This window comes from Cuculus canorus, chromosome 9 (genome assembly GCF_017976375.1).
Source record: "Cuculus canorus isolate bCucCan1 chromosome 9, bCucCan1.pri, whole genome shotgun sequence".
In the NCBI taxonomy this organism is placed as follows: domain Eukaryota; kingdom Metazoa; phylum Chordata; class Aves; order Cuculiformes; family Cuculidae; genus Cuculus; species Cuculus canorus.
In genome coordinates this window covers 19,968,992-19,985,172 of record NC_071409.1, presented here as the reverse complement: position 1 = coordinate 19,985,172, position 16,181 = coordinate 19,968,992, and the positions used below count along the sequence as shown (strand labels likewise).

The 16,181-nt window shown below is 39.7% G+C and overlaps 1 protein-coding gene across 2 annotated transcripts in view; it reads left to right on the top strand.

Annotated features, from left to right (window-relative positions):
- Nucleotides 1-16,181, top strand: part of FNDC3B (fibronectin type III domain containing 3B) — a 198,013-nt gene that overhangs the window by 119,162 nt on the left and 62,670 nt on the right. For both annotated transcript variants that reach the window (XM_054074615.1, XM_054074617.1), the window contains exons 7-9: nucleotides 6,951-7,009; nucleotides 13,315-13,472; nucleotides 15,724-15,783. In XM_054074615.1, coding sequence (XP_053930590.1) covers nucleotides 6,951-7,009; nucleotides 13,315-13,472; nucleotides 15,724-15,783 — 277 coding nt within the window. The remainder of the gene's footprint in view (nucleotides 1-6,950; nucleotides 7,010-13,314; nucleotides 13,473-15,723; nucleotides 15,784-16,181) is intronic.

Sequence of the window (16,181 nt, the reverse complement as noted above, 5' to 3'; positions counted from 1 at the left end):
AAACACTTCAGTTATCCTTTGCTTTATGTCCCAGTGAGTCAGAATGGCTAGAGATTTTCTTTTTTTTTCTTATTTGAGATCTGAAAGCTTAAGTTTCTGGGGTTTATGCAGAGTTTTTGTTTTGTTTGCCTTCAGTTATGTAGGATGTGGCTTGATTTTTATTTTTTTTTGCTACCTACATGTGACTCAGTCTTTAAGATCAAATACTGAAAGATAAGCTCATAGATATCAAGTAAAGCATTTTAGCAGGAGAATTAAAACAGTGACAGTGGGAAGGCTTTAGAAATGGTAAACTTATGTGAGATGCTCACACGCAGCAAATTTTTAAAAATTAGAACATATTTCAGTGATTAGATCTTGAAGTTGGATGATGTCAATCTCTCTACCAGGGAGGTTCAGACTGGACATAAGAAAAAAAGTTTTTCACAGAAAGGATCATTGGGCACTGGCAGAGGCTGCCCAGAGAGGGGATGGAGTCACCATCCCTGGAGGTGTTTAAAAGATGGATGGATGAGATGCTGAGGTTCATGGTTTAGTGGTTGATAGGAATGGTTGGACTCGATGATCCTGGAGGTCTTTTCCAACCTAGTGATTCTGTGACATGCGAGCTGTGTTTGTGTTTTATCATTAGTGATTTTATTAGCTTTAATGTAATTAGCAGAAACTTGAAGTAGTTAATATTTAGAAATCTCATCCAGGTATTTTTAGGCTTAATGTTTCTTGCTGAGTTATACTTTAGCATAATGTGATTGACTGTTTTGAATATAAATATTTCATTCACAAGTTTTTTATTCCAAAGGGCTCCCTGTTTTGCCCATTATGGAAGTGGTGCCGAGAAAAGTTGCATATAGCACAGGGTTTTCAGTGTGACACTGGATTTGCTCATCTCAGTATTACATCTGTCAGCACATAGCCCTGCGGTTTATCTGTGACCCTGTCCTGCCCCAGACTGCCTCCCTGGCAAACTGGAAAGGTGCATCCAACTGGATTTGGCAGGAATCTATCCTAGGTCTAATTTTATTCAATATTTTTGTTAAGGATCTGAAGGATGGAATAAGGATTGATGATTATTAGACTATAGTCCATATCAGGCTTTGATAGGGTTGAGAGTGATTGGTGGGTTAAGGGTGAGGGAATGGGGACGGGGATGAGACAGCAAGAGAGCTCAAATGGCCTTGAAAGAATGTTTGATCAAGACAAGAGCAAAGTACTGTGTTTCAGCCAGTTCTTCAGAAACCTGGTTATTTTTTCTGCACTGTAATTCTGAGAGGTATAGCAGACTACAGAGAAAAAAAAAAAGAGAAAAATACCTCAAATGAAGCTCTGCAAATGGGTAAGATGTTGCTCCTTGGTTGGTGCTGCTAGTGCTTCAGCTGGAGTGTGGTGGCCAGGGCTGCTCCTGCATCTTCAGAGGGATGGAGACCAATTTGAAAAACATTCCAAAGGACTGCAGTAAGTGGGATCTGTGATGAATACAGGTATGAAAGAAACGAGCTTGCTTCATTTAAAGATAAGAAATGCCTTCAAATATGTGAAAGGTTTTTAACAAAGACAGTGGTGTTGAGCTCACCTGCAGTGGATGTGCAGGAATAAGGTGCAGCAGGGAAAGTTGAGGAGATAATCTTCCCAGTGATGAAGAGAGTTAGATACTGTAGTAAATTGCCCAGCCAAGGAAGTTTTGAGATTGCTATGATCATGAGGCAGGAGGTTATTTATTTTTTCTTTTTTTTTTTTAAAAAAAAAAGCTAGGCAGATGTCCCTGAGGAATGGCTTAGGTATAGATGATCGTGTTTCAGTGTAGGAAGATGGACTCTGACCGTGTCACATTCCCTCTGGTCCTGGTTTCTGTGACTCAGCTGCAGTATGGCATCTACAGTTTTAGGTTTATTCTTGTACAAGGATTTTTTTAATATATATTTCTACACTTCTCTGAAATGAAAATGCCTGTGTGTGATCTTTGTGTCGTAAGCTTTGACGCCAGCAGGGAGTTCACAAAGGAGCTGGGCTGTGTTTTGAAGAGTTCATTTTCTTGCGAATTGCAGGTTGTGCTGTACGTGACTGATAAAAGATCCTTCCTAGCATTAAAGCCAGTCACAGCCCCAATAAATCTGGAACAAATTCGGAGAAAGCATGTCATGTTATGACTGGCATATCTGTGAGCATAGGGCTCTCCTTGAGAATTAGACAAAAAGTTTGCAAAGTGCTAGTGCTGATGTCATTCCCTTGGAATGGAAGGGCTGTTGAAACAGTAAATACTTTCTGTGGCCAGAAGCTAAGTCTTGAGCTGGACCTTTTCCTCTCTGAAGGAAAGAATGCAGAACAAACCTAAAATTTGTATTTGCAATGGGAACATCTTAATTAGTTTAGAGCTTTTAGCTGTTTAAAACCATTTATATACACAGCTGCTGTTCATGCAAGCGTGCAAACTATTCATGGAAAATTCAAACTTACCTTGAAATAAGAAGGTTTTCTCTTTTTCTTGTTTTTTTGAAGCTGTGCTTGTTGTTCAAAAGTATGGTTGGAAAGGTCTGAAAATCATATTTTTACTCTACTTGCAGAAAGGAACATAGATATAGGATAACAGAAGCATATAATAAAAGCCTTTAGTTCAGCCAGACTTAGCATTGAAACCCTGATAGCACCAAACATCTGCTGGGGAAGTATTTAAATTTTTGGAGCATTTATTCTTGGTTGTATCTGTGGAGTTTTGGTTATGACCCAGAACTCTGAAGGAAAGGGAGATGACCAAATTATAAACTGAGATGTGGTCCAGGTCTTACAGCTGGCTTCTCTGCTATTAAAGCTAGTCTGAAACATTGGATCCAAATAACCCACAGCCCTGGAATGGGAACCTAATGCAGCAGCTTGGGACAGCTATAATGCCTCTTAGATACAGAGATCTACAGGATAACTCAGATTTTTGTACTGTCCCTCATAGGACCTCACTGGGCATTTACAAGGAATTCATCCCCACCCCCACCTTCCTCCTAGCAGGAAGAGTTTTGCCATGACAGATGTGGGAACAGATGTTGAGAAGAAAAGTTACAACGGGACAATGACCCGAAGTGTTAGTTGGGCTCTTCCTTGACGTGACTGAACTTGTGTTCCCAATGGCAAAGGAAAGCAGCGCATGTCTGCTTATTGTCTGCAAGCCCCAGTGCTAACTTTGGCGGCTTGATGTGTAGAACTTTTGTGTGTTCATGTCAGATACTTGGTGCTCAGTTAGCTGGGAAAGAGGGAGGAAGGGACAAAGATTTAAAAATAAACCAGCTGTCTGTTATTCAAAGACAGCCAGTGCTAAATAGGTGAATCGTGCCCAGCCACCTATCACCTTTCCTGACCTGTTGTAGGTAATTTTTCAGAATTTGTTCTCCTGTTTTACATCAAGGCTTCCCCTTTCCTTCCTCCTTTCCCTCTTCACCTTATTGCAACTGCATCTGTGATATCTGGGAAACTCTCATGCTCCTCATCCCTAAATGCTCCAGTGAGTTAATCTAGTAGAAGAGTCCTCAGTGGCTGATGAGTAATAGTAATAGTGAGATGTGAAAAATAGCTTTTCACCAATTCTATATTATCAGCATAGACCATATGAGAGAGGTTTTTTTCTGTTCTATCATTTCTATTTTAGAAGGATTTCAGGTCTTTGTTCGCTTGGGAGAAAGATGTTGAGCTTGATGTGTAATGTGTTATGAGAGATTGGCAGGTAAGACCAGCTTCCTGCTGAGGGAGGGGTTCACAGCAAGTCTCATTCTCCTTAGGTTGGGCTAGCTCAGGAGACTGTGAATAATTGTTTGTTACTGAAAGGAGAGCAACCATCCATAGAAGCCTCAGATTTTTTTATAGCTCATGAAATGGGAAATTAAGTATTTGAAATACTGTAAGAAGGTGACAATTCTGTAAGCTACTTTCTCGCTCCCAAAATGGTTGGGTTCAGTCTTATTAACAAGTTTTTCCATGAGGCAGTTTTGCGCTCTTTTCTTTCCTCTTTCAGACAGAGTTTGGCCTTGATGACATCTCCCGAGGTACCCTTCCAAGCTGAGCTATCATCTCTGGTGATGTTTTAGACATCACTATGCATATTTATTGCTTTCTGCCTTAAATTTTACATTTGCTCTATTTTCACAGGGCATTACCTATTATTCAAGAGTGGGTTTTTTTCAGTTTCAATTCCTTGCGAGGCTCTAAGGCATACACTGTCCTTTCCATACGCTACAGTGATTTCAAAGCGTGTGGTGAAAGGGCACTCTTTACTATGGACTTTCTTCGCTGCTGTTCTTGTAAAATGATTCATGGCTTTAGCAAAACAGTGGCATGGGATCCATCAGCTTAGCTTTGTGGGTGTGAAGCAGTTGGAGTGTGCATCCCACACGTGTAAATCATCAATTGGACCTGCCCAGTCTGAGCTATGAACACTCGGGAGGTTCAGCATGGCGTATATCTGACATAGTTGGTCAGCATACATGCAGCATCTTATGCATCTTATTTTCTAGAAATTGTGATCCAGGGCCCATCTCTTACTCAAATTTAAAATAAATTCTTAATTTTTTTGCACTACATTGTCCTCCTTAGGTCTGTGTGTGTCTCATTCCCTTTTTCTCCAAGATCTTTGAAGAAGACTCCTCTTTTTCCACCTCTAGTTTATCTGTATGAGTTCTTGGTGGCATAAATTTCCACGTTGTCCACGTAAATATCCACATGTCCTCAATAACTCAAAACTACAGTGTATCTGGTACTCAGAGCCTTCTCCTTGTGAACAAGCTGCATATTTGGGGAGCCAATATGAAAAGAATTCCTTAGTCTTCACTGAGAAGTCTGACTGAAGTGCTTGCTTTCTTTCCTGATTCATTTATGGGATATCCCCAAGTCCCTTGGGTCTTAAAGTCACTTCCTGTATTTGGAGCAGTTTGAACCTTCAGCCCTGACCAGCAAGGGTCAGAGGGCTTAGTTACTGTACAAAGTGATCGTTTTTCACAGGAGAGGGAAGTGAGATTGATTTGGGCTTCAGGGTTGATTTTCCTCTCCTACTTCGTTGTGACACAGATAGCATCCTTGCTAGAAAGCAGAGAGGGGAAAGCAAATTCAGTCCACATGTCTGGGATTTAAGGTCGAGAATGATTCATGCTTAGCTTCTGGGGGTTGTAATTAGGGGTGACATAATAACCATAAACTTTCAATAAAATAGTAGCAGCATTTTTGTTACACTCTGTAGCTGCAGAAGCTGCTTCTGATTAGCATCCTTTCAAGATAAGCCTACAGGACCTCCACAGTTTCCAATTCTGGAACCAAGCTTTTGTGATGCAGTGCTACTTTTGTACTGCTGCTGAAAGGAACCCCAAACTCTGAATCACCCCGAACTTTGTTGACATTCTCACTTGGGCCAGCATCTCAACCTTTTCCTTAGCAGTTTTAGTCCATCTGTATAGTTTTCAAGGCAGTGTTATGCTGGCTAAATCCTGACAGTTTGTACACTTGATAACACACTCTAAGGTTTATCTGCTGTCAAAGAAAACAATTGTGCTGTCCTCCCCTTCCTCTGAATTATTACTACTCTGTTCTTTTCCAAGTGGCTGAGACTAAAACGAATGCTTGGAGCAGGAGATCTGTCATTCCAACTCAACACCAAGGTGCATTCTTGTAGGGGAGATGGGCATTTACTCTGGAGTTCTGCCATCAGCATTCAGCCAATTTGATTTTCTGGCAGCCAAGCACATGGAATTTTTAAAAAGATGTACTTTCTTTAAAGCAGGTCACAGACAAAAATAAAGACACATTCTTGGGCTACAAGAATTAGGTCAGGCTTTGGGGGAATCATTTGTGAAAACTGTTGATCTGATCTTACCAGCTTTTGTTCATTAATATTTTTGCTTCCTATGCCAAAATTGTATGCTTTTTGTAGTGGTCTTTAGGTGCAATGGATTCTTCTACTTTGGTGAGCAAACTTTTTTTTATATTAACATTTAAAAAATAAAAAATAAAAAAAACCAAAAAAAACCCCACCAAACCCAGGAAAAAAATATGTTCCTGGTTTTTGTTAGAGAATAGTGTAGTGGAAAGTGAGGCCTCTCTGTGCTGTGGTCCAAAAGGAATAAAGCTGCTTTGTGTCACCTCATTACTCTAAGCTGATGTTTTACCTCGAGACTTTTTTGGAGGATTGGGAAAAAGCTGATTCCATGGCTGATGATCGCCTCCGCAGCACCTTCTGTGTCTAATTTAGGGGAAGCATTTTGCACCCTGCCCAGTGCTAACACCGTATGTAGCCCTTGTAAGAGCTGCTGTGCCAAATGTGGGAAGGGAGGATGGATTACTGCTAGTCAGGGATCAGAATTAGCCTGCCATGACTTTAGTACCTCCATAGTTGAAAGGTGGCCTTAAAAAGAGCTTTGAGCATTACGCAATATCAGCGTTTAGGTACAAGTAGCTGTAGGGTGGGTACTGAGGCTTGGCTGGGTGCTCCCTGCATGGGGCAAATATGCTCATCCCCTTGAGCAGCCCGATGCTCTGGCAAGCAGGTGGTTAGCCCAGCTTTACAGCTGCTGGAGTAAGCATGTCTCTGTTTAACAAACCAGGAGGAGGTTCAGCAGTAATTGAGCTCGAGACACCCCTGGGCCTTTTCCACAACTAAGCTTTGGAAATAGGATAGTTTTGCTCTGTGAAAGCAAATTCTAATTAATAACATTGTTTGTAGAGGACATTTCTACAAAAAATCGCACCTTTCTGAATATCTGCATTACTGGAAGTTTCATTCCCTCCTTTTTCTTTTTACAATGTTGTTAATATATCCGTGTATCTGCCTAACTTGGCTTCACAAGAGCGAAACAGCTGATGTTCGTGTACAGGTAATGTCTCTCCTATTTACAAATTCCTGAAGGATTATTGACATAGCTGACTTTTTTTGTTTTAATTTTGGTCATTTATTTTTTTTTCCTATTTCTACATTCTCTATTTTACAGAATTTGATTCAGAAACAAAAAGAGTTCAAGACATTCTTTCCGGAATGGAGAAACCACAGGTATGTGACCCCCAAAATACCACCAGACATATGTAAACACACGAAAAATAGCCAATATGATAAGTAGATTGTGTGAGAGCATGCTGATGATTTCACAAGGGAGTACCACTGAATTTTTTCCTTACCTAGACTGTGATTGCTGTATATATCTAAGTCATAAGTATATCTGTCTTTTGGGGGGTTATAGATTTGAAGCATCTTTTATGCTTGTAGCTGTTTGTAGGCTCTGCCCAGTACAGAAGTTGCATCAGTGACCTGTTTCTGGAGGACAACTCCCAGTATTCATACTGTAGTGATTTACATTGCTCCTACTCCATCTCCCCTGGGTTTAATTTTATTTGTCATGAGCAATTTGTCTATAATCATTATTAAATTAAGCTAATTCTATTATTCAATGGCAATTGATATATTGTAAGATAGCCTGAGCCATAAAAGTGTGTGAATTGTAATGGAAATTGAATCACCATGCTGGGTGCGACCATAGTCAGGTAAGGTTGTTAATAAATCTGGTTGTAAGCCCTTTGATTGTGACAGTTTTCTAGTTTGGTGTGTCAAATGAAAACCAGAAGGGTATTGTGAATCTAAATGAATGGTTCAAACAAGCACTTGAAAAAAGCAGTCATGAGGCAGAGGGCTGTTCTTTGGGAGTTTTACCTCCTTTCCTCTGTCAGGGCTCAGGCCATTCTCTGGCCAAGTGGAAAGCTAGTAAAGAAATAAGGAAATAAACAAACACCAACCATACAAAACCCAGTTGGGAATCTTATCTGAAGATCACGCTGGATAGTAGCTGATAGAGGCTGAGGTAAAGAAATTCTGCAGTGGAAGCACGATGGGGTGGGTGGTCGTTCCTTAGAAGCAGAAGTGACAGAGCTCAGGGAGAGGCAGGTGTGAGCACAGGCTGAGTTTTATTTGTAGGATCTACTCTCCGATGCTTTTGTTCTGAAAAAATACAGAGGGTGTTGGGTCTTAAATTGCTCAGTCGGTAGGTGTTGGATCCTACTGTCGTGGCATCTACAAACACAGGTTCAAAGCCAGCCAGACTCCAACCCAGGCTTGCAGAGACGATAAACACCAGGGGCTGCAGCCTGAGTTTCTGTTTACGAGAGGAAAGTTGCTTTATTTCATTTAGAGACAAGTGACAATACTGAGCTAAAAACTTGAGAGGACAGTTTCTGGGAGATCAGAAGGGAAGAATGTGCAAGTATCGCAAAGTTAGGTTAATTTATTCTACGTAATGAGTCAATATTTTTGTATTGATGTTGCTCATCTGGTAAAATGCCACAGCTGGATGCCTTTTACAAAGATCCGAAGAGCTGACATAAAAATTGTGTAATTTCATACTTGTATCTGTAGAGGTAAGAAGAGAAGCTGTTTCAGCAGTTTGCAGGATTCTGAGCTCTGTGCAATTAGATTTCTCATAACCAGAGCATTTAAAGCAGAGGGGAGCAAAAAGCTAAAGATAGACAAAAATAATTTTCCTTGAATTAATTAAAAAACAGAAATCTCTTTTTGTAGGAAAAAAAGTGTAAAACATGACAAATGCTAGTTCAATTATAATGACATTTAGTGAGAGGGTGCTGGGGATTGTCTATTATTCTTTCTGTAACTTTGACATTTGTGAGTAATTAAACTCATAGAAATCTCCCAAACCATTAATTGCTATGAATGGTTGTGTGTGTGCATAGTTAGTTTTATATCTGATAGAAATATATTATGCATAAATAGTTGGGACATATTTCTTGGTGAGCCTTACAAATATATGAATGAAAAATAAAACCATGTCTATAAAAGCAATTGCATAGAAAGAAATGACATAATTAAAAGGGAAGGGCGCAGAGCAATAAATTGGTGGCAAGTGGAGAGATGCTGTGTCTGCAGTATGTGGCTTTGATGTGTCCAAGTCAGCAGCTCTGTCCACCCTTAGTACAGGTGAAGCCATCTGGAAGAGATTAACCCTCTTAGCAGCTCCTGCAGGAGATACTGCCATCATAGTGTTTGGAGCTGTGTTTAGTCTGGCTTGTCCAGGGATCTCTATGTGACAGTCTCTTTTGTCTTTCCAAGTACAAAATGCACACACTTAAAATTAAGAATTTAAGAAGTCTGATTTTGATAGTGGATGTTGTTACCTGTTTCAGAGATGTATAACCAAACTGTAAATTTAATCAGTTTTATCCATTAGACAGTAAAAATTTTAAAAGAAGCCTTTTGCTTTCCCCCCCCATGTTTTTATTTAAACTGAAATATACCTTTAATTTACATTATCACAGACAAAGTAAGGAATCTCTGAGGCAAATACCTCAGTGAGGGAAGGGAAACTTGATTCTGGGTTTCCGAAGTGGTGGGGGGCAGCATCGCTGCAGCTGATGGCTTGGGGTGACATCACCTCCTGCTGGGAGGAGGACCAGCAGGGAAACACTGCAGATCCACAAAGTTAGAGCTCAAGCACTGCTTTGACTTCCCAAAAGACGGTCTGCTCCTGCTGATTTACTCTGTGGCCAAACTCATATTTAATCGTTGGGATTTTTGCCTAAAACTGCAGGATTAGAGCCATAGTTGAAAAGCGAAATTTCGACCTGGTAATAACCGTGAATTCATTTGACCCCCAAGTCTTTCAAATGTTGCCCTCGAGGGACTAAATGAATGTTGCTTGCAGTGTAGTTCTCACACATACAATAAAACCCGAACCACACGATGCCTGTGAATGCTAACCCGGAATTTGAAAGATAATTAAAGTTGTACAGAAACATTGTTCATTACCTGAAAGACGGGAAGGACCAATATTCATCAGTCTTGTAACTTTATTAAAGTAGTGCAGGAGTTGGGATTCTTTCCCAGGGGCTTTTATAAAATAATTATTTACACCACTGAGTTTTGATAGCATAGAAAGCAGGCGTTTACTGTGTAAACTGAGAAGTTTTCAGAAAATAATTAACTGTGCTTTTCACCAGACATACAAAACTCCTTGTGGGAGAACCTTTTGTTAGGTTGTGGCTAAAAGGCCAAGGCGGTCCTGCTCAAAGGGAGCACAGCAGTTCTGGGGACAGACGAGACAGACCGGGGTAACTGGAAAGCAGCTCAGAGGTTTACCTGCCCAGCTTATGAAGAGGTGCTCTGGCTGCTTATATTTTGGTTGGGTGAAGTTAGGGCACAATCAATGAATAAAACACCTTTTTTTTACTCACAGCTAAGGATTTATCTGTGCAAGTTCAGTAGTCACGTTAAGCCTGTCACTGCGATGTTAGCTGTGCTTTTCCTTACAGCATGGAAAGAGCTGGTCCAGATCTGTTCAACTGCTCAATGTATTTTGAAAGGTGTTTGTTTTCCGAGGTGTAAGTGACAAAAGTTAAAGCTACTTAGCTCGTTTTCAGCTGCCTGCTTGTTATTCTCAGCATATCATAACCCCATTTATTTAACTTACTCTTTTTCACAGCAAAGCTAGTGCTCCTTGCTCCAGATAAGAGTTCACTAAAGTTAAGTAGGGGTTTTAGCCATTAAATCAGATTTTGAAGAGATATGCTTTTGGCTGGTAAACATGGCATGATATCGAGTCTGTTAGTGACTGAGCAGCAGATAGCTTTATCTCTAGCTGTACAAATAAATCCATTCCTAGTGCTCGCGCTGACATGCACAGTGCTGTACCCAGAGAGTGTGTAGATCTGCCTTTTCTGACTTTTATCACACAGGCGGTGGCCCCTCATTTAGCTGCACTGAGTACACACAGCAAGTGTAGTAAAGAATTGTATTTAATGATTTCTGGTGTTTATTGTTAAACCTCTCCAGCGGTTACTGTGTCCGTAGCACCACCGGGGCAGGCAGGCCAGCAGCCACGCTGAACACGATCAGTAAAAAGTTCATGGTGTGGCTGGAGCAGCTTGGCAGCTGCATTTGGACTTTTATCCTCTGCATGGAAGTATCTGCACACTGACTTCAGAATAATAGTCAAACAGTTTCTAGTGGTTAGTCTGCAGGATACTTTCTCTTATTTTAAGAAAGTATGAAAGACCTAACTTTTTACAGATTGCTAAAGTTCATGAAAGGCCAGAGTTCTTGCCATGCACAGAATATATACGTGTGTCCTCGTGAGTAGTCATAGAGAAAAACATCTCAATAGAACATTGGCAGGATATCATGCCTCCAGCTCCAAGTCTGTCTGAATTTGAAAAACAATTATGCAAGCATATTTCCATAATAAAAGAAGCTACGTGTTGATGGGCTGAGCTGGCATATTAGTAATGTGTGTTAAAAAAGAAAGTCTTTGGATTTTCTGAACAAAATATTATTTAAGTTACAGACTTTTAGCTCTAAATAGCTTTGTCACAATTTCATTCACGTACATATATATGTATGTATCTCAAAAATTTAACTTATCTGTCTTATTTGAATCATTCAGGGTTCTTATATGCTATCTATATAACACCGATAATCCTGTATCAGTGTTTGCTGGTCCAAGCTTTTGAAGCTAACATTGATTTCATAATATCAGAAAAATGTGACTAGAGCAAGAAGGCCCATGAAAATTTATACAAGATATTGCATGTTCATAAAAAATAAAAAGCTTGATAACGCTTAAAACTTCTTGTCTTGAAACTTTTCTTTCACATTAGGTTGAAAAAGGGTTTGTTTTTTTTTGGCAGGATTTAAGTGTGCTGCTATAAATTAAAATCTAACTTTTGAGAGCACAGTTCTTAAGTTACGATGAGCTGTTTTGCGGTGTCACCTACTTGTCAGTCTGGTAAAAACAGATTTATGACTCGCTGAAAAGGAATCTACTTGAAATATGGGTATCACACAAGAGTTGTAGTGATCTTCAGCTGGAAGCAATGTGTTTTCATCTGAGAAGCTACCTACTTGCTCCATTATATAAAGATATCCAGAAGCCGTATTTGTAAACAAGCAGTCCTTGAAAGCTTCTCCCTAGTGTTTCATTACCAAATGGTTTGTAGGCAAGGTGTTTCAGTTGTCTCAATAACTGTGTGGCAAATGTATAACTAAGCATCCTCCTATTACGCAACTACTACACCTTCTAAAGTAGCAATGTTTTGCTCTGTCTGTTGAAAGAATCTGTTAAAATAATGGAACCAGTGAAATTGATGTGTAGGAGAAATTAATAAAGAATATAAACCCTTATGCTCATGGACTCTAGCTGAAAAAAAAATTCTTTACATATTCCCTACTGTTAGAAAGAAAAACACAGTAGTTTTCACTACAAAAAGTGGAGAGAGCTTCAGGTCATGGAGGCTTTGAGGCTTCCCTGGGTTTTTTTCAGAAGGTATGCATAAAAATGTGCTGTTTTTCCAAGATAGCAAATACAGTCATTATTTTTTATTTCTTTTTCTTTTGAGATAGTTGTAGAGGGATTTTTTTTTCTTCTTCTTTCTTGGCTTGTTAACAGCAGGCTGTTCTTTGGGAAGCTGCTGTTCAGTACGTGCAGCTGATGAACGATGCCTCCGGCACTGTGCCAGCGGGCTCTCTGGGTGAGAAAGGCGATGCTAGTTCTGCAAGCTCAGTCAGTCTAGAGCTATTTGGACGGGTGTTTCCAGAAGAATACAGCTGTGCTGGTGGGGCGAGCAAGTTGTTTTGATCAGGGTTTTGAGCTGGTTTTTTCTGTATTTTATTAAAAGAGAATCCTCACCCATCTGACATTGAGGTGTTGCTAGAGAGCTGCACCCAGCAGTGAATGTAGAACATACGTTCAGCCTCGCTCTCAGGGCACAAAGTGATTGATTTGTGATGTGATTTTTAATTGACAAGTTGGACTTGTCATGATTCTCCTTTATGCTTTTGAGTTGGCATAACATTGTGGATTGAATTGGGGTTTTCTGTGTTTGCAGTTGAATTATTGCTGTTTCAAATTACAAGAAAGAAGAGGATGACTGAAAAAGCCATCAGAGTTCTGTTAGAGACTTTCCCTGATAAAAGCTTTAGAAAAATAATTGCATACAAAACAATCTATAGGATTAAGTCTTTGTTCCACATAGTTCCTCTTCCCTTCTAGTAATCGTCATGGCAGCAGGTACCTCCAGAATGGTGCAAGGTGTCCTTTGCTGGACACTAGGACAATGATAAGCCAGCTCACTGCAGGGCAACATCTCTCTGTATTCCTCATCTATTAGAGATCAGTTTAGGCCATGAATCTGTGTTTTTGTTTGTATTGTTGATGACCATTTCTGACCCTCTATTTTTCAACTGTAGCTCTGAAATTTTCTTTTTACAAGAAATCAATTATGGAGAAGTGAGCAAAAAACAAATACTTACAAGGCTACTGTTTTTCTTGTAATTCAGAGTAACTGATGTTTCTTTTATAGGTTACGAATATTCAAGCAAGATCAGTTTTACTTTCCTGGTCACCTCCCACTGGCCTTCTAAATGCAGATAGACACAACAATGGTTTGCCTTACACCTGTACCTATGAGGTTGCCTTATCGGATAAAGGGAAGGATGGAAAATACAAGATAATTTACAGGTAACAGCATCATTTTTACACTTTTGTTGCTCTCAATTTTTGTTTTGATTAGGAATAAATTCTCTGAGCTTTTCAGGATATATTTTGGCATGCCCATCAGTTGCAGAAAAAAGGAACCTTTGAACACCCTGTAATTGTTCCCTTGCCATCCGATCAGTTCCCCTTGCTGGAGGAGCTTGTGGAGAACTAGTTGAGTGCGTATTACAAGCTCCTTAATTGCCTTCCATGTCCCACCTCCCTGTCTTATGGCAAATACTGCACATGATGCTGTCTCTCCCATTGCCAAGGAAAAGGTTACTTTTTCTCTTATGTGAAATGTCAACACCTTTTGTGTATACTATGCAGGCAGGATAGCTGCCTTCCTAATGGGCTAAATTCATGTGGACGTGCAGAATTAAGAACAGTAAAGTTTGCTTTTTGAGCTAACAAGCAAAAGTTGAAGGCTTTGCTGCTTTGTAGCATCTTGGATGAGTGGAGAAGGGAACACGCAAATCAGTAGGCTGTATAGGCTCCCCATAAAAACCTGAATACTTGGCTTTCAGCAGTCTTCAGTAAAAATTCTGAGGGATTTCACTGTCTCTCCTTCCAGTGATCCTTTGAGCTCATTCTGTGATGGGGTACATATGGTGATGTGCCTTTTTTTCCCCTGCTAATGACGTCAAGGATAGAAAATTTAGAGATGTGACCTCGGCTGTTGTGAAATACCTAATCCTTTCCAAATCTCATTAAATAGAGTCCAGGTGGTACAGCATTTATGGAATTACCTTTTGAGGCCAAATTATCTCTTTTCTTTAGATGTCCTGTGAATTAGGGTATTCCTCCTGGTATGCTAAAAGCAGCTCTGCATCAGCTGTCTTGGGAAATATAAAAAGAGCATATTAGCCAGGGAAACGCTGCCAGATTATTTTTTTTTTTTCTGGTATTTACACTAGCTGTTTGTGAGCCAGTGTGAGCAACTGTATAGGTTAATGTGTGCTGCTGAGCTCTTAAAATGAGAAGGAGACTTTCTAGTACTTTTTGTACTTGCTGATGTGATGGCTGCACATTTTCTCCTGGTTATGAAATGTTGTGCATCTGTTTTAAAGCTGCTAGTAGTAATCTGTCTCCTGCTGCTGGCCAGAGTACAGCTATTAGCTTAATGTGGTACACTCCATCACGAGCAGCAGTCGTTATTATTACTATAGGCAAAAGAAAGTCTGCCATATGTTGGATACATTGTCTTTGCAAGGAGGTGCACTCATTTCAGAGGGGGGAAAAAAATGAATTTGCAGAGCATTGGACTATATGAAAAAAAAAAGGGGTTTTGGTGGATTTCTGGGAGCCCAGCAGGCGTGTGCTTTCTGGTTGATTTTGTTCTCTTGATTTTGATATCTATCTTTATTTGTCCAGCTATCTATGAAATATTTCTGAATGCTAAACTGAGATTTTTTTTGTTTCCTCTATTTTAATAAAATCATTAATAAGCCAAGCATTTACATGAGATGGCTATTACTTATTAAACACTGACCTGTACCTTAATCTTCACAGAACTGACAACACATGGCTGAGACTAGTGTTCATTTACCAGCAAACAAATCAGAAGGAAAAAGGATAGCCCTGAGTACACTTGAAATTAATAGATTATATGCTGGGTTTTTTTTCCTGAAATGTCTGAAATTCTATGCTTTTACTTGTAATGATATTGAAAGAGATCCGAGTCCAGCTGTTAGGGCATTAATTAAACATCTCCTCGCCATGGTCCTCAAGGAGAGTGTGGTTCTGGAAGAGAAAGCAAAGTAGTGAAATGGTTGTGCAAGGAACTGTACTTTTCTTCTGAAGTTCAACGGCTGTCACTTTTTATAAAATATTTTGGAATAGTGACTGTGTAGAAAGTACAAAAGTTACGTATCAGTTCTGCTCCTTTCATCTCTGGGAAGGTTGAAAAGCACAATGAGCTTTATGCAAATATCAACAAAATGCAAGGAAAGCTTTGAAATAAACCCGTATAGTCAGTTGACTGTATAAACTGGGATAACTACTTTTCTGTTATGTATAGGGAACTTAATGAAGTTTCCAAGAAATGTGAAGCATGTTGACAAATTCTTGGTATATTGCTTCCTGCTGTGCTTCTGTAGTGGGATTTTTGTTCCCTCTTTCAAATCATAATATGAGGGACTTGCTGCTCACTGGAAAAATCAGTAGCTGTGCTAAGTGTGTGATACTGCTTTTCATAATTTATTGATTTGTTGGTTTTGGGCTTCTTTTTCTGCAGTGGAGAAGACTTAGAATATAACCTGAAAGACCTTAGGCCAGCAACAGATTACCATGTCAGGTGAGTTAGTGGGGCTATAAATGCCACTTAAATATAAATTCTTCAATTACGTTGACGATAAATGTGAAAATTTCTCATCTAACTATATAAGGAGTAGCTCAAGAATTTGATGGTGATTTCTGTAGGTGTTTTTCCAGTGGCTTCTAAATATTTTCTGATTTATCTCAGACTTTATGAGAGTGCTTTTTGAATAGGTTTTCTGCCACGGTATTCTTGTTGCTATAGTGAGAGGAAAAAAAGACATCTGCGTATCTGTATTTCTGTCTGTATGTCTAATGTGCCTGAAAGGGCCTGTGTGTGAAAGTGGGATACCTCAAGCTTCTTTAAAATTTGGCTCGGCAACTATTATTCTTCAGTTATTGTAGCATAGGTGTGCTAGCACTGAAAGTACTCCAACA